Source organism: Tachysurus fulvidraco, chromosome 5 (genome assembly GCF_022655615.1).
Source record: "Tachysurus fulvidraco isolate hzauxx_2018 chromosome 5, HZAU_PFXX_2.0, whole genome shotgun sequence".
Lineage (NCBI taxonomy): Eukaryota > Metazoa > Chordata > Actinopteri > Siluriformes > Bagridae > Tachysurus > Tachysurus fulvidraco.
The window spans coordinates 24,199,894-24,220,085 of record NC_062522.1 but is presented as its reverse complement, the minus strand read 5'-3'; the positions used below and the strand labels follow the sequence as shown (position 1 = coordinate 24,220,085).

Below are 20,192 nucleotides of genomic sequence, written 5' to 3'. Positions count from 1 at the left end.
AGCCATTGCATAATCATGGTGCATTGCCCGGACAAGAGTTTGGAATGGCCTAAAACACCACTGGACAACAAACACTGACATCGACAACAGCATATAAAGGCCATAACACAAAAATGGGACGGCTATATTGGAATTCACAAAGAAATGCAGAGATGACCCACAAAAGTCCTGAAACCAAGATGAACCTCTACCAAGTGATGAAAAGGAGATGGAAAGGATCTGCGCATGGAACATATAAGTTCATCCGTCAAGTATGGTAGAGGTAGTGTAATCCTTGGATTTGCAGGGTTTCTTTAAAAGACTCAAAACAGGCTGCTAACACCACAAAGGACTTCAACAGGGATAAAAATGAAAAGGTTTTAGCCTGGCTAGACCTTAACCCAATGAAGCATGCATTTCAGCTCCTAACGAGGAGATGGCAGGGAATCCTCAAAACAACCAACAACTTAACAATGCTGCAATAAAAGCTGGGAAAAGTTTCAAAAAAGAATGCAACAGTTTGAAGTCAGTGGTTTCTGACTTGATGAAGTTATTGCAAGAAAGGGATATATAATAAATATTAACTGTTATTTGACTTTAATTTAAATCAAGACAAATCTTCAATCTTATTCTCAAAGGGCTTCTGTGACTACAGGCTTTAATTACTGCCAAATAGGAGGCACACTTGATGTCTAATGAGAGTCTTAGATGAACTGAGTAAACCAGTGCAATCAGTTGTTGCTACTGCTTGGTTAGAATGAAAGTCCACATCAAGACTTGTTGGATAAGATTGAAACATTCTGCTTTAAGATTCATCTTTTCTTCTTCTTCTTCTTCTTCTTCTTCTTCTTCTTCTTCTTCTTCTTCTTCTTCTTCTTCTTTTTCTTCTTTTTCAAAATATTAGATATAATGGTCTATCATCAAAATTATCATAAGCTGTTTTACAGATCTAGATTTAAATATCAAATAAAAAAAAGTTGAATTTCAGATCTATAATCTATTCATCCACTGGTCACAAACTCAAATGTCTTAACAATTACTGTTCCAATGCTTCCATAAAGAACTATACATACAATACATGTATACACTGATGTAGCAAATCCTTAATTTTTCTGGCAAATCTAAATGAGTCTATGTATTTATGTATGTATGTATGTATGTATGTATGTATGTATGTATGTATGTATGTGTGTGTGTGTGTGTGTGTGTGTGTGTGTGTGTGTGTGTGTGTGTGTGCGTGCGTGCGTGCGTGCGTGCGTGCGTGCGTGCGTGCGTGCGTGTGTGTGTGTGAATTAACGTGTGTGTATTTTACAATATATTTAGAAAACATACACTTCAATATACTGAAACATAAAATACTTGCAACAGAACTTTCGCTAATGTGAGGTTACATAAGGGTTAACTTAACAAAAATAGATGATTAAAGTCGAAAAAGTAATAAAATTATTCTTCCAAAGCAGAACAAAAAGATGGCTGTTGTAGTACACTGTACAGTGAGTAGTAAGTATCTTTCACAAAACTTCCATCTCCATCCAGTTAGTGAAGATCACAGATATTTAAGTCTTCACACAGTTGGTTAAGTTTTTGTATTTTAACCTCAAGGTTAACCCCCAATTATAGTCACAAGGGATTTTTAGCGTTTTCAAACAAAAAAAAATGACTTGGTCTTAAAAAGAAAAAAAGGGAGGGGTACTGTTCTCCTCTTGACAGTTCTCCAATAGGCAGGTAATTGATATTGATTTTTTTGGCTTTATCAGCCTGTCTCAGTGCCTCTAACACCCCAACATTCATTACATAACATACCTGACAAGCATATAACAATATGTCAGAGTCTGTTTTTCAATAGACTTAATTGGTTAAAAGAATCCATGCTTATTTGGGTGACTGTGGTAATATTTTAGGTACCTTGTTCAAAGACATCCTGTGTAAATTCAATTCACCAGTATATATACGACAACCTTATTGCATCAACAAATATTGTTAAGGAATTCAATGACAACACTACCTGACAAAATGATTAAGTGTCTCTGCCTTAATTCTAAAGTATCTTTTACAAGTTCTCTGCCAGTTTTTGGCTGCAATTTCACAGCCAGTGCTTGCTTACACCTTACATTAGGGTTGTAAGCAAACGCAAATATATTAGTACGAATAAACTGATAATGTTATCTAAACCACTAGGAGTTTCCACTAGGAATTTTTGGTGTTATAGTAATGATGCAGTTTACTGGGCGCATAAGTAAGATTTCAGATATATATAATTACTACTGATACTAAAAAAAACAAAACAAAACAACAACAAAAAAATGGTCTATACAAGAATGACATATTACAAATATTGTTTAATTTTAACCCTTTACATACGACATGGCTGCTAGAAACATTTTATTTATATTTGTTCTACAGTAACTACAAGAAATGTAAAAAAAAACATCCAAATGTGATCCTGGAATGCATATCAACTCAAAAGGATGACATTTCTGTTATATGCAATTTAACCTTATTTCCCCGTGATCTCAATATGTGCCTTCAGTCTCAATTAAGCTGATTAGAATTGCTTTTAGCAAAAAACTCTTATCTGGTCAAGCAAGTAATGAGTTTTTAACCTGTCAAATACCAAGGTTTTGGACCAGCTAATGAAAACCCTGTCTTAAACAGATACAAATTTAGAGATGAAAAGGAGATGCACTATTCGTGCACCACAAAAGTTTACAGGGGCTCTATGTAGAACTAGAATTGTGCATCAAATATTTTATGCGGATGCAAGGTAAGAGGTCTTTCGTAAGTGACCTAGTAACTGCCTAAACAGGATGACACAAAATATTGCAAAAAATAAGGAAAAATAATATAAAAGACAAAACCTGATAAGTAGGATTAAAACAGTCCTGTACATAGAATTTGAGACCAATTATGAACTCATGTGTTGCAACTCTCTGTTGATTGTGGCCCGAGTTTGTGACCCCGGGGTTTTATTTGTTCATGTACAGTACATTGTGTCTGTATGGGTGTGTTTGTGTGTGCATTGCACATGATATTTCATGCATGATGTTTTCTTTGGCATTATTACTTTTCATGGTTATACAAAAATCAAACTAAGCAGAGGAGTACTACAAAGCTAACGCCATTGAAGCAGACCTAGTGGTTTGAAATAGACATCTGGTATTACTTTTTTTTTGTAAGTGTGACTTTACCAAACATTCATTGTGGGTGGAAAGGGTTAGCTGTGTCAATGAGAAAGATAAATTTGCCGCATAAATTCTGTAGTGACAAATTTTTATTTCCCGTTTTTTCCCCCTGGCCTTTGGAAGGAAGTGCATACTGACCTGACACTTTCCCATAGCTAATTTTCTTAACACATTCTGTGCTGTTCAATAATTCAGGATACAGATCTAGCATGTGAACTTCTAATTCAGACTACTACATTCACCAAAATCATTTGTAGTTATGAAATATGGGTTTAATAGACTTCTAAAATTCTAAGCCAATCCATTATGTGTTTTCTTGTATATTTCTTGTTATCTTTTCTTTTCATATTAAACAAAACAACCACTGTGGTAATAAATCAAAACAGCAAAAAAGATAATTATGCTATATTAAAATAGACAATTGTGGCCGAATTGAACAGTGCATGCAGTTCATTACAGGTGGCAATCTCAATTAAGCCTTCACATTTAGGTTACGTCTTTTCCCAGTTGCAGAAAGTAGGGAAGGAGTGTGTGTAATTAAAAGTAATAGAGTATGTGTGTGTATGAGAGAGCGAGAGAGAGAGTGAAAGAGAGAGACGGGGGGGTTAAGACTTTCATATCTCCAACTGATAATGATCTCTTTCTTTTCTCTCACTTCCTCTGTACAGGAATTCTTCTAGGAATTAGAAACAACACATATGTGCTGCTTGAAATGTGCACAGGGACCAAGATGGATTACCAGTGCTGCGCTGGATGGTTCTTACTTTGAAAAATGATATCAACCCCCAGCTCCCTTAAGATAAATCTAATCCCACTCTTTTTGCATGGCTATAGAGAAGTGCATTTTCCTATTAGGAGAAATACTGGTTTGGATTGTAATAACGTTTCACCATTTATTTATTTATTTATTTATTTATTTATTTATTTATTCATTCATTCATTCATTCATTCATTCATTCATTCATTCATATCTTTAGAAGCCAATTTTCCTTGTTAATCATTCTAAAAACTGACCTATCAAATGCGGTGTTCTTCCTTGCCCTTAATTAATGCCGGATATCAACTGTGTAAGTCAGTAAACATGACATTAGTGGTGGTCGATGTGCTGTCCACTGTTGTGATTGACCAATTGACTCTAGAAGAAAATCCATATGTATGGATCTTCTGTAGCGCAGCCTTGCAACATGCCATATCAAATTACACCATGCTGGTCAAAGAGCCTTTTAGGATGTTTTTTGTGCAATCTGGTGGTCTGTTTAAAAACAGAAGGTATGCTGGAAGGAAAGTGGTAGCTTTAGGGCATCTACCAGCCCTTTGTTGAACAGAAAGTGCTCTCTTTCAAATGACATTCCAAAGACTAAGCATTCCATATTTCCCTGGTGAAAGAAGAAGACAAGAAAAAAAAAACAAAAAACAAAAAAAAAACAAGCAGGCCATATAAGCATCTGTGTGCGTAAAGGAATCTTCTCAAGGTGAGACAACGTTTAGATGGTGATGAAGGAGTGTGTATGTGTGTGCTTTTGGGTGGGGGTTGTCCCTCATTTTCTAATCTGACATGATGTTCTCTTATGAGTACACAAGAGATTTGGACATCAGTTACAAGCAGATGTTCAATTACAAACTGTGCAAGGAATTTAAATGACTTGATGAGAGAAAAATGAAATATGACATTTAGAACATGATGTATAGCAAATGCTCGTATAAATTAACAGCTAACAATTAACAGATTTTTGAGGTTATTTAACAGACAAATTGGTATAAATATGCAATGCAGCTTTCTGTAAGGAGAAAATGTATTTAACAAAACAATAAGGTATATTTCCCTTTAAGTGGAAGATATAGATATATTTCCAAACTGTTGTGGTATAAGTGTAATAAATAATAGAATAAATATAGAAAATTTACAAAGTCCCTAACAGGTAGTTGTTTATATAACCTGAAGTCATTATTTAACTAGAACAGCGCAATGTTTCATATTTTATTTCTCACATCTTACACAGAACACCGGTCCAGTGTTGGACAGACTGATGTGGTAGCACAAATACCATGGTGAAATTGTTGCGTGATCACAGAGCACAGTCTAGGTAAGTCATCAATGAACTATGTTGGATTCTCTTATGTAATCTCTTCTGAAATAGGCTCAGTCTTTCTGCTCAGCTTTGCACAATTATGCTGTCTGGCTGTCTTTATCCTGATGCTCCTTCCAACTGGTGCAGTTAATATGTATTTGTCATACTACTGTATTTGTACATGCTACATGCTCAATGTAATTGATAACACGATTACAAAAGAACATTATACAACATTAATTAATTGTAAACTAAAAAACAGCATGAAAATTCTAGAGTAGGCAAAATGCTGTGGAATAAAAATAATAATACTTTGGACATGCCGTTACAGTAAGATAATCAACTTTGGGATAATAAAGGCCATCTACTGTACTATGCATCAGTTCTGAAGTCATATAGAGAAAATAAATGCAGTACTACTTATTTATTAAAGGGATTTGTAATATTTAATATGAATACATTGTAAAATAGCAGTCCTGATTTTGAAGCACAGGACAGGTGTTTTGATAAAATCAGCTTTTTTTTTTTTTTTTTTAGAAATTTCTAGAATAGTATAAATTAATTATGTATTGTTTAATAGTATTAAAGTCGAATGATTATTTTGTCTTTGACCTGCCTTTACTTGCAGAGAAGATACCACAAATTAGGACACTCTAAATGATGGAAAATATCCAATATCCTCATTATATCAACATAAGGTTATCTCCAAGTCACTCCGGATAAGAGTTAATAAGCCATTAAACAAGATACAGGTGATAACAAGAATTTACAGGGTGAAATGTGATGCTGAGGATGAGGGTGAGGATGCTTCTGCTAGAATTAGCAGCCTCCCTCTCCCAAGAATTTATATTAAAGTTCTTTTGTACACAATCGATATTTTTCTGCAAGTGTAAATTACACCATTTTTTTTTATTTTCATGAATAAATAAATGAATACATACAATCAAATTAAGAATTAATGCCCAGTTCTGATATAAGAATATAGTCTGGTACAGCCTATAATTAGATATGATAATTGGCTGTCGGAAATTCGACAGTGAGTGTGGTGGTGTTACCCGCATGTCCGTCTGCTGCCTTTTTGAGCCCTGACTCACCTGGAATAAAGCCCACATGGCATATGTGCTTTTAAATAGAAATTGTCAAGATAGCACTCACTTTATGAGATAGAGTGTTCAGTCTTTATGGCTCTCTCGCTTTCTGTTCCACTCTTTATTTCTGTAAATGTTTGGTGCTAACCAAGAGCATTATCCTCAGCATGTGCCAATTTCAATTAGCTGTTTTATAAGCACTTACCTATATGTGTGAATTCTTTCTAGTATTACACTTGTTGTTCATTGTTTATTGTTTATTCAATATTTTCTGCCCTGGCTGAGAGTTGAAATTGTCCTTTTGGACTTAACTAAACTAAAGAAAGGAGTATTAGGTTCTAATTTTACAAGCTGTAAATCCTATACTGATTCTCTAAATACTTTTATAAATCACCCTTGATACAAGTGTACATCAAATATTTAAATGTAAAAATGCCAGTACTGTACCCCTTCTCCCCTTTTAAAAAATAATATCCTTTTTATAATTACAAATTCATATTGTTATGGCTGTGTTGAATATGCAAATGACTTGACACTCATATTGCATAACTGCATATGATCCAAGTTTTGGTATAATGAATGGAATTTATGTATATATTATCGTATATATAGTGCTATAGTCATTATCTTTGTTCATACATGTAACTTTAAGTTTAACAAAAAAAAACAACAAAAAAAAATCCATGATTCTCTAATACTTGTCTTTTTCAAATGCATACTCTTTACTGTCAATTGACTTCTTTTAATTTCATTGAATGATGATTCCTAAAACAAAAATCACTCAACAGTTCTTTATGCTGTACATTTTGAAGACCCTGTTAATACATGTTAATCCACTAGTAATGCATAGTGTTCTAATGAACTGTAAATATGATGCAAAAGCTATAACCATTTGCAGAATGACTAGTGTAATACTTAAGTCTCTCAGGTTCCAGAGTGCATGAAGTCATGACTTCTGATGAACTCATTACTCTGAACTGGTCACTGTGCATTTGTGCAATGAATAGAGCATGAAAAAAATGATCTTCATCTGAAATTAGCTCACACAATCACCTGAAAAGCCTCAATATCACCACTATGTCCTTAAAACTATTCTTGACATTTTAACTAAATGAAAGATTGGGTGACTGCAGACAGCTTCATACAGTAGGTTCAATATCCATTAATTTCCCACAGATATGAGATCAGTTATTCTAAACAAAACACAGTAAATATAATCCCAAGATATGCTCAATTCACATAATTATTTTTATCCATTCATCTTCAGTGAAAGCAATATTCTTGTCAGCATATTCAGAGCCTTTTCCACGAAAACCCTGGCTGGAATACACACTCATTCACACACTTATTCACACCTAGAGGCAATTTAGAATGATAAATTTGCCTTCTGCCATGTTTAAAGAGCATACCTATACATACATGTAAACTAATATATGTATGTAAATACATGTAAATTAATGTAATATAAATCTTATGTACTTATTGTGAAATACAATACACTACAATTGGTAAACTGATTGGTCTTTAGACAATATCTGCCATCTCAGCCTCCTCTTTAAGCTCATGTCATCTAAGGATTGTCAAGAAGAAAAATAAATTAGCACAAACACCTCTACCACTTAGCTCTCATTCCTTTCTGGCTCCTTCCTTTTCCCTCCTATTCCAGCAGCAGAAAAAAGGAGGGGCTGCTGCTATGAAGATGGATTACCCTGCCATTGACACTGACTTCCCTTCATCCAGCTCCACTGAGTAGAGCTCAATGCAATTAAGGCAATTAATCTTACATAAGGATTTTACACACACATTGCTTTGATTATTCTTGGCTTCCAGACAGGTGTGTACACTTTACCTTCACTGAAATGCATTAAAAAGCATAGCCAACTACTTATTAGCCTTGAGCATCAATAGTGGTGGCAGCATTATTTCGGCTGTGTAATGGAATTCAAAAGAAGTAAAAAGGATCAATGACAACAAAAACATAAATCAAAATGAAACAAAAAGCAAACAAAAAAACTATATAAAACCACTTTTATACATGCTGTTGTGTAATTGATTTAATAATGTATAAGACGTAAAAAATAATGTCTAATAAAGAAAAAAAGAATGGATGTACTTTGTACATAGCATTACTTATCTATACTAACACATATGGGTTTTGTTTAGGTGATGTGTGAGTGTGTGAGTGTGTGTTTGTGTGTCAGTGGTTGGTGGGTGGGTGTATATATGTGTGTGTGGGTATGTGCATGCAAAAACAAAGTCAGCATTTTTTAACAATATACTTGGACCTGCAAAAGGTAGCTTGGCTTGATTCCAGGTATTGACAATGCAATACAGCATTCTGACAAGGCTTAATCCACCACAATACAATCTGACATACAAGCATTTTTTTTTTAATTATCTACAAGCCAAGAACTATGTAGACATGTACAGTATGTGGTCAAAAACATTAGAGGATGTACATATTTACAATCTGTAAATCTGTAACTCAATATTTAATCCTCTAAGGTTTTCTTTACTTAATAGCATAGAATGAATAACAGACAAAAGCCGTTCAAAGGCAACTTTCAATTTTCAACAAGCATTATTTTGCTTAAATTGCTTTATTTAGACTTGTCTAAAAGAGGTACCTTAAAAATTCAAATCTGTCTATTTTTCTATGTAAATATTATGAAAAAGAGTTTAATATATAATTTTTATATACCTTTATGCTGTCTTTTTTTTAGATTAAACATTATTTATATTCTTACTAAACTAGGCAATAATACAAACAAATAAATAAATACTATAACTTGATATGTCTTATGCTTTACCATGTATACACGGAACTGCGCCACACCCAGAATACACACTGCCAATAAAATTAAATGATAGGTCTCCTTTTTAAATTTCATTTCAAGTTAAAGAAAAATAAATATTCCCACATTTGGAGAAGTACTGTATTTTACTAATCTCTTTGGTAGTTGTTTAAGGACTACTCAATGAAGCTGCAACACGTGCCCACACCAGTCAAAAATTATGTGCATATACGGAGTGCTTTGAAACACTCTGTTCCTCTTGGGTGCACACACAGAACAGCTGAAGGACGCCAACAGCAAAACCGACATGCAAACATCCAGCCACTTTGTTTGACAAGCATCAACACCGACTTTGGATATGTAAACGATGGGCAGCTGTGATGTGGCCTCTTTTTCTCTCCTACTCTTTCATAAACAAAAAACATACACACAGTCACATATACATGCACACGCATACATATGCACATGCACACACACACACACACACACACACACACACACACACACACACACACACACACACACACACACACACACACACATATCCCTTCTGATCTGAGACGCTCTACCTGCCACTGTAATTCACGCAGGGAGGAGAGTGTGTTGATAAGGTCAGCGTGTTGGGGGTCGTGAGGCTGCATTAACACCCACACAGCTGTGAAAATTAGCAAAGCCTGTGATGCTTGAAGAGCAAGAGAGAGAGAGAGAGAGAGAGAGAGAGAGAGAGAGAGAGAGAGAGAGAGAGAGAGAGAGAGAGAGAGAACCTAAACCAACCTATTACACACTGCAAAAAAAGAAAAAAGAAGTACTAGCAAATCTAGACAATATCTTGTATTTAGTTAAATTAATCTAGTATTTCCTAGATATTTATATAAATTTTTAACTTCACATTTTCTTATTCAATTGTCAGATAATCTTTTTTTTAGAAATAGATAGAAAACTAGCTACATATTCTGCCAACATAATATGACAAAATAATCAGTAAATTTAAATGAGTAAGATTATCCAAAAAGAAGTGTAATAATGTTATACATTATTGTAATTTTTCAGTACATTAGAAAATACTAGATAAATTGGACTATATTCAAGAATTTGCCACTTGCTACGATTATCTTGCATTGTAAATCTTTGGTGTTTGAGAGATAAAATCCATGGAAAATCAAGGATAGACATAGCAAAAAGCTGGAACTACATAGTCTAATAGTCCGTCTGATAGTAAAAACCCACCAAAAGGCCTGACTCTTTAGTATATCATCACATAGATGCTTATATTGCTAAGTGTGCACTTCTTGCTTGAGAATGTATCTTGCATGGCTGCAGCTGGAGACAAATGGTGCAATTCAGCATCTGTATTTTTGGTGCCATGAAGCAAAACAATATGAGAAAAATAAAATTGTGAAAATAAAACTTTCCTTTAATGTTGTTCCAAGCATAGAGTATGGTACTGGCTTTCTACTATACCTCCCATCAGAACACTGCTCTCTAAGCAATATAGAGTTAGCATAATCAATAAAAAATCAACCAACATCAGCTCTCTCCTCTGTATATAAGTAAATGATTTGATGTTTTCAAAGCCAGAAATAAAACTGAATAAGTGAAACAAAGGACCCAATTAGCCTTGATTGCAATAAGGAAACTTGTTGCAATGCTCACATTGGTGGAACAATCAGTGGTATCAACACTGGTCCTGTACTGGTGGGAAAAATGCTGAAAAGGATCTACTGTGAAATACCTGCTATTCTCTCTTAGGGCCTCATTGCCTTTTTTCCAGGTGATCAAGCCTCTGGGAGACATCTTCGGCTTGCAGTCAATCAGCACGTCACCCCCTTCCTTTACAAGAATGTGGCTCTTCAACAGATTTGCTCCAAAATCTGGAGCCACAGCTGAAACATGACAGAGTCACAGGCCACTTTTGATCAGTCAGTGGCAAAGATGAAGGATTTAAATATGATTTTTTAAAGAGATATTAATAAATGATTTTATTTCATAAATCCTTTCTCTGCTGTGTGCTGTATGAAATGTGTATGTGGCTCTGTATATGTGTGTGCGCACTGAAATGAGATGGCGGAGTGGAGGTTGAGCTAAATATACACACTTTAATTACCACCCATTCATTTTCCTCGGTAGGAAAAACAAAGGGAAAATGTCATGTACATGAGGTTTTTCCTCCACGTTTTCTTATGCTTGGATGAGCTTTTATTATGATCATTTCCACTACTCCTCCCGTCTTTTAAAAGCCCCCTGATTTACTGTACCTTTGTGAGAAACTGATGTCAATTACTAGCTGTCTCCTTTACATTCTCTTTAATCCCACTGCCACATTACCATTTGAGTGACATTGGCTTTTTGTTTTCTAGTAGAATTATCACAAAACAATAATCAGAAGGGGCTTGGAGCAGAGGAGGATGAAGAGAATGGTGAAAATGAGTGAGTATTGTCACATCTGTGTAAGTGGATAAATCAGCAATAACCATAATTAGGTTTTCAAATAGACATAACACACACACACACACACACACACACACACACACACACACACACACACACACACACTACAGATAATACACACTCATAGTATCTTCGCATATAAACATATACAACACATTAGTTGGTAATCTGTCGATCGGATTTTGTCTTAAATAAATACTTACCAATCACTCTGAGCTCTGCGTTGGAGTACACCTCCCCATATTTGTTCCCAGCCACACACTGGTACATTCCGGCATCGGACAACACCAAGCGATTTATAGACAGGGCACCATTAACCACCTGTACCCTTTCCTGTCAAGTAATAAAGAAATATTACCGTTAAGAGACTTTTAGCTAGATTAGTAATCTGCATAAAAGCAGTGTTTTTCAGGGAGTGTGTTATATTTTTCATTTGATGCTGTTTGCTGTCAATGTTGGGAGGGGAGGATAATAGAAAAAAAAGAACAATAAATTTGACAAAGAAAGAGAAGGAAGGATGACAGGACAGATGTAGTTAAGTAGGTAATTTACATCTGTGCAATCAATTTAACATCTGTGTCTTATCTTAAGATGTGACCTTATAGCTGATCTACCCACACATGTTGTGTTGAACAGAAATAATTCAATAAAAACTAATGAGTTTGTAGCCCAATGATATGAAGCAAACAAATAAAAAAGACCACACTGTGTTCACATAATGATTAGGAGATATTTTTAGTTTTCACTACAAGTGACTGCATGTATTTGCAACTGTTAGAAGTTGATTCTTATAAAATCTAAAACCATCCTGAAAGCAAACAACTGTCAGCATTAGTTCCAGATTACTGATGTCTCTCTCTCTCTCTGATGTGATCTCTCTCTCTCTCTCTCTCTCTCTCTCTCTCTCTCTCTCTCTCTCTCTCTCTCTCTCTCTCTCTCTCCCCTCTGCCCTTGACCCCATCTGTTATTTGCAGCCTCTAATGCCTGTAATGGCCATTTGTGAAGGGATGTTTTTGTGATAGCTAAGCCTGCTGTTTGGAGCATTAGAAGAAGGGCATGTGGAATGGGTGAGCCCACACACACACACACACACACACACACACACACACACACACACACACACACACACACACACATACCCACCATCACTAATGAATAATAATAATAATAATAATAATAATAATAATAATAATAATAATAATAATAATAATGCATAGTATAAAAACCATCAAAAATGTAATAAGCTAATCTGTTGTGTTGGTTGTCACATCTTTGTGGGGATACAATTTGTGGGTGTATCTGATAAGAATAAGGGTCCACCAGCATGGAAAAGCATATGGTGGTATATATCACTTTAGCAGAGCTTGGCACGTTCTATTAATTAATAGTCTCCTTAAATCAGCAGTTTTTGTGTTTTGTGTACGGGGAGGACCTGAGGCAGGCCATCTGTAATACCAGGTCATCTCAATGTACATGCCTGATATCACTGTCTAATAATTATGTCTTTATGAGAACATTCCTTTCACAAGAACCCTCTGAGACAAAAAGCAAAAGTTTTTACAGGTCACCTTAGCAATGTTCCATTCAGATACACACAGCAGAAAGAATAAAAGTGGTAAAGAGTCAGTGTTGATTAAGCATAATGAACGTCAGTGAATGGCATAACTCAGTGTGGCTGCTTCTGCAGCATCTATGACCTTTACATGTCAGAATGATTACTGATGCAGACAATGCCATTTGAAAATTGCGATAAACCCTGTATTGATTCTTTCATTTATCTAAATCTTTCCCCTAATATTTTGCCAATGGAAAAATATTTGCATAAATGTGTATTAGGCTTGTATTGTATTTGAAAACACACTAAATATTCTAGAGTGTTTAGAAACTTTGAGGATATATGGATATAACAACTTGTAGGTTGAATGTTTAAAACCCATGGCTTTTATGTTGTGTCCTACTATCGATTACTCACGTTACATAGCTACATGAAACCAGAGTGTTGTTATTTATGCAATCATCCAATCAACCAATCATGCAACAAGAGCATAGACTCATTCAGATACAGAACCTCTGTGAATATTTACATCAAAATTAGTATGGGGAAAATTTGTCATCTTTTGTTATTGACCACCACAGGGTCATTGGGTCCAGATGGGCTGGTTTCAGTATTGTTAATATTCTGGGATATTTACACAAAATAGTCTATAATGTTACCAAGTATGTTTAAAAATATCATCTAGAAAGTAGCAGTACAGAAATGCCAGATGCTGCAAAAGACTAGCAGGATGTGGATTTCTGCTGTCAGCAGTTCATAATTACCTGAATATGCATTTTAATTAAGTGTTAATTAAGTGTATTTTTAATTAATTTAATTAACTTTTTAAATATGTATAATTTCTGGGGAATGCAATTTAAATGTGACTTTTGTTTCAAACAATATCCTGAGAGAAACGTTTTAAGAGGACAGACTAGTGAAGTTTCTTTTTTCTTGTGTGGGAAAGCTTCAACCAGGGGGAAGCTTAGGTAAGTTATGCCTTGCTGTTTATTATGTCTACATCCTGAGAGAAAGAGGATATTCTTCATCAACTCAACAAATTATAATCTATGTAAAAATTCTAGGAAAATTAGTCATGTGTTATTGCATCACCCTAATGCCCAATAATCCACCAAAAGAGTCAACAAATAGACGATGAATATTAAATATTAAATATATAAAAGGCTTGTGTTACATGAAGTAGATAAAAAAGTGAATCTTATTCATTGTGTGCCAATGAACTGTTGTACAAGAGAGTACAAAGGAAAGACAGAATATTTGTTAAACAGTAAAGGTTTATAATCTTTCTTCTCCTGGCCACTGGGTAAAAGGAGATTAAATTCTTCTTCGTCTGTGTTCAGAGATGTAATGGAAAATTGCAGTGTATGTGTCATCATTGTGGTCTAGAATCAGTGAACCATTTTGTAATTTGTTTCGGTCTGACAAATTTAAAGAAACTCCTTCCTCAATAGAAAAAGATAAAAAAGAAGAAAAAAATTTAATTGCTTGAATTACAGGAACATTCACTGAATGATAAATAAAATATTGGTGCCCCTAACTATACCTTCTTTTGGAATTTTTTATTAGCTGCACCAGCATGGAACAGCATATGGTGGTAGGTATTGTTAGGGATACATATGTAAATAAGTCCGTGAACCCTGGATAATAATCAGGAATTGAATTGAGCACCTTCATACTAGGCTAGATAGGATCTTCAGGCGGATCGGTGTATCCTCTGCAGTGAAGCGGTCAATATACCGGTCTGTTGTGGTGAAGAAAGAGCTGAGCTGCAAAGCGATGCTCTCTATTTACCAGTCGATCTACATTCCTACCCTCACCTATGGCCATGAGCTTTGGGTCATTACCGAAAGGACAAGATCCCGGATACAGGCGGCCGAAATGAGTTTCCTCCGTAGGAAGGGCGCTCCCTTAGAGATAGAGTGAGGAGCTCGGTCACTCAGGAGGAGCTCAGAGTAGAGCCGCCACTCCTCCACATCGAGAGGAGTCAGCTGAGATGGCTCGTCCATCTGTTCCGGATGCCTCCTGGACGCTTCCCTGGGGTGGTATTCCGGGCATGTCCAACTGGGGAAGACCTAGGACATGCTGGAGGGACTATGTCTCTGGGCTGGCCTGGGAACGCCTTGGTATTCCCCCGGAAGAGCTAGAGGAAGTGTCTGGGGAGAGGGAAGTCTGGGCGTCCCTGCTTAGACTGCTGCCCCTGCGACCCGGTCCCGGATAAGTGGCAGAAGATGGATGGATGGATGGATGGATGGATGGATGGATGGATGGATGGATGGATGGATGGATGGATGGATGGACCTTCATACTACCTTGTGTCCATTAGTTCTTCCAACAATGTCACACACAGTGCTGACATAGCTAGCATTTTATTTCAGCCCTCCTAACAGCTAGAGGGGCAATCCTGGATTGAGACACAAGGTCATTCCTGAATCCACTGGCAACCAATACATGTAAGCTGAGCTTATGGCCAGAGCATGTAACTCCTATTTTATTTGAAGTGATTGTTAGCAAGAAAGATACGGCCTTCAAGTCAACACACAAGCTTTTATGAGGTGTCTATAATGGACTCCCCTACAAACGCTAGGTCCCTACTAGACCTAGGATTATTAGGACTCCTACTAGACTTTAGTGGATGATGACAACACCCACAAGGGGTTATATCCACAGACACATTCAACCTGTCTTACCATCTATCTGGGAGAGCAGATCTGCAAACAACCAGCAAAAGCAGCAGTGGGAACCAAATTTTTGCTGGACATCTTTGTGAAATATTACTCTAATATATAAAACTTTTACTGTGGCCTATTTGCTGAATCTTGCAATGCAATGCAATCATGTGTGTGGGAATAATCAGTTGAAGCAAAACCAGTGGTGGGAAACTATTGGCCAGGGTATCCAGTTAGCCACTCGTAGATGCAATATCATACAATATTATATGTTCTGCACTGAAACAGATCACACCTGGGCGTAGTGCTTCATCTAAAGACACAAGAATCAACAGTATGCATATGGTCCAAACCAACCTGTTTGTGATTAATAATTTCATCCAGAGCAGGTTTCACAGGGCCTGAGAACATGTGAACTGGAGCTGGTCCAATACTTCCATTAAAATATTTCCAGCAAAACCTGCAATTATGCATGCCATGCCAAAGAGTTTAAATAAATATTACGGGATGTGTTGCACCATGCAGTCTGTACTTAAGTCACTAAACTGTAGTTAACTTTAGTTAACTGTCTTATAGCATAGTTAGCTTACAGCCTGCCAATGGTGGTGATAGCCATCAAAGGCAAATCCAGACCTATCTTCAGACCCAGTTGAGAATCTGATAAGGCAAATGAAAAATGATTGATAACTAAGCTACAAGGAGGGTGCTGTTGAAAAGTACAAACCTCTGAGTGTCATGTTCTGGATCACTGATTTCATCTGAGCCATGTCTGTTGCTGTTGCCTGGGCCTGACTATTTGTAACTAGCAAGCTGTTTTTTCACCATACTCATCTCTGAGCCAAGATCCTACATTGACAGTGGTGTCACTGAATATATACGATTGCTTTCTCAATATCGTCAATTTTGTGTCAGTGAACATATGAGATTTTCTATAAATTCAGACACAGTCATGAGTGCAGGAGTGAGCATCTGTGGATGAACTGTGGTGATAATATCCATTTCAAAATTAAAAGCTGCTTCTGACTTGATATCTAGTCGAGTCAAGTTCAGCAATTAACAATGCATGTTATGTTAAAGCCTGCTCACTAATATTAGGGCAGTAATGCTCATGAGGGGAAAACTGACTAGCAGGCATTACATTATACATTTAGTCATTATAAATAATGCTTGTAATATACAACAAGGGAAAACCCATCATGGAAAAGTTCAATGAGATGGTTAAATGGTTACAGGCTGCTAAATGGATATATACATACTATAATCATGTAATCTGATGGGCCCTAGTAAAATGAAGAAAGAGTAACTGGTGTATGATCATGGTATTTATAGAAAACACTTGGTCATCTGGGACTGTGTGACCTTGTTAGATGATCTTGGTGTGCCTGTGCACAAGGTGGTATCCAGGTGTAACAGAGAACTGGTATGTCCCAGAATTATTACTATTTCTGTGTGTTTTGCAGTTTGTCTTTTAACGTTCATAACAAAACAGATAAGAAAACAAGAAATGTTGCTCAAGGGCTTTAGCATGAATACACACACACACACACACACACACACACACACACACACACACACACACACACACACACACACACACGCACACACACACACACAGAATATATATATATATATATGCTGTAAGACTAACAGGAATATTTTTGATTATTAATAAGAAAAAATTCAGATGTATTACAAACCTCTGTAGGTTCCAAATTTTCTCCATTCTTCATCCACCTATAGGAGGGTTTGGGTTTCCCTATGGCCATACACTCCCACACTAGAGAGTCATCAATGGCCTTCTGCATGTCCTGTGGTTTTTCAATCATCTGTGGAGGAGCTGCATAGCAAAGTAAAAAGAAGGGAAACAAAAAACAAATTGATTCCAGGCAAAAAAATGTTCAAAACAGCAAGACCAAGCCAGCCACGTTGTACTGTAGGATATGACGCATAATAAAGTGACAAACTGATGCATATTCAACATTTTGGACTGCTCAAATAATGAGCTATTACATATAAAGTAACACGCTGATTAAAACCATATAGCAAAGCTGTTAAATAGATTTTTGCAAATATTTTCATATTGAGTACATAAGTTGCAAAGAAATCATGTTTGGTGCACTGCTTGACTGTATCGAATTTTCATTTGTTCATGGGCCTTACCATAAACTTCTTCAGAAATCCCATTAAAGTAGATTATGCTTTAATTATACATGAGTTATATCGATTCCTATCTTTTAAATGCATGTAACTCAAACCTGGTTAATTATTGAGTAAACGCCCAGGAGCATACTCAGAACAACCTTAATGGACATTCCTTGTGACAGAAAATAAATAAATAACTAAATAAGTAAGTAAGCAAATAAATAAATAGATAGATAGATAGATAGATAGATAGATAGATAGATAGATAGATAGATAGATAGATAGATAGATAGGTAGGTAGGTAGATAGATAGATAGATAGATAGATAGATAGATAGATAGATAGATAGATAGATAGATAGATAGATAGATAGATAGATAGATAGATAGATAGATAGATAGATAGATAGATAGATAGATAGATAGATAGATAGATAGATAGATAGATAGATAAATGATGAATGCTCCAGAACACCATCATCTTTGCAACTCTATAAATTAGCTTTTGCACTTTATCACATTACTTTGTACATAACAAATAAACGTCCATAGTACAATTTTTTTAGCATATCTAACATCATGTTTTCTCCTAAACTATAATTGCTTTCTTTTTTTTAAACATGCCTAGCAAGTGTGCCTTCTCTGTAATTTTCTTTTATCCATTCCAACTTATATAACCTTTATGAGGCTGTTTTTTTCTCCTCTTCTTGTACCTACAGTCTATCTTTTACCTGCTGAAAGAGTATTGACTTTTAGCCTCTATGGTGTAAATCAACATCCTGAGTAACCCACACAGAACACTGCACAAATACAAAGAGAGTATAGGTAAAAGAAACTGTAAAAAAAAAATGAAATCCTTGATTAAAAAAAGGATTTATTTTTATATCACTCATAACAGTAAACAATGCAGTCTTTATAAATATTTTAGTACCATCACTCAACATAACTTACAAAGAGTATCATAGATATACTAAAACTGACAATTAATAGCTCTCCTGATGTACTTTAAATTAGTATCATGTTGTCACTCCCTTATTTTGAACTAGGTAGAAAATGGTGCAAAAACCATCTGCACTGGGCTGCTAATCAAGCCAACGCAAGCAGATAGGAGGGCAGCTCAAAGGGAGGGTGAGAGTGTCTCCCTCAACTGCCGGTGGAAGCGATAAACATGAGATAGGCTTATCGATCGGCACATTCCCTGGCTCTGCTGACGAATGTCTTACAGGCCTAATTCCATGGGACTTCAAAATAAGATTACAGATTTTTATCACCTGACTGAGAAAAAAGAAAGGGAAAAGAAGAGAAAAAAAGAGACAGAAATGGACAGAGAGGAAGAAAGACAGAAGCACCAATTTGTAGGCTAATCCTACCGAAATAGGATTCGCACAGCTTAGGGCATGCTATATTGTCCTTTATATACAGGCTTCAATCTTCAGAGTGGCTTGTAAATAATAGCAAATTATTTAAGGCACAGAAATGAGTTATACCCAACTGTATAACTGTGGCTGACTTATAGACCAAGGCAAGAAGAGAGAGGGAAATGAAACAGCAGCAGGCATTGATGGAAAATCAAGGAGAACTACAGTAAATTATTAAGCCACCTCAAACCAGACTGAGGCTGGTGCTGGTGAGTTTCATTACCACACACAGTACTGTATATATATATATTATTTTCGAAGGCATCAGCATTTCTTTCTTGCCATATATACATATAAATATATATACATATAAATATATATATATATACGTATATATATATATATATGTATATATATATATACGTATATATATATATATATAAGTATATATACGTATATATATATATATATATATACGTATATATATATATATACGTATATATATATATATATATATATATATATATATATATATATATATATATATATATATATATATATATATATATATGGCAAGAAAGAAATGCTGATGCCTTCGAAAATAATGAGATTACTCATAAATAAATTATAAACTATATATAAAGAGCTATACACTATAACGAACAGTAAGCACACAACCCTTAAATAGGGTGCTTTTACACTTTATTGTATATACAGTATATACTCAAATCTCCTATGTTTCTAACTATGCACACTACTATGTCCTCTTTAATTTGACCTAATATTACTTTTTAGAAAGTCCCCTTGCTTACCATGTAATTGGGTATATAAACAATGAGATGAAAAAGACAATAAAACATTCAGCTCTGTGAAGGCTATTCCTGTAAATGGGCCATTGGTCATCAGAAGTA

General features: G+C 35.5%; 1 protein-coding gene across 4 annotated transcripts in view; it reads right to left on the bottom strand.

The window, feature by feature from the left end:
• cntn4 (contactin 4) overlaps positions 1-20,192 on the bottom strand; it is a 146,525-nt gene that overhangs the window by 45,064 nt on the left and 81,269 nt on the right. For all 4 annotated transcript variants that reach the window (XM_047813838.1, XM_027147177.2, XM_027147176.2 and 1 more), the window contains 3 exons: positions 17,480-17,619; positions 11,765-11,894; positions 10,846-10,996 (listed from right to left, as the gene is read on the bottom strand). In XM_047813838.1, coding sequence (XP_047669794.1) covers positions 10,846-10,996; positions 11,765-11,894; positions 17,480-17,619 — 421 coding nt within the window. The remainder of the gene's footprint in view (positions 1-10,845; positions 10,997-11,764; positions 11,895-17,479; positions 17,620-20,192) is intronic.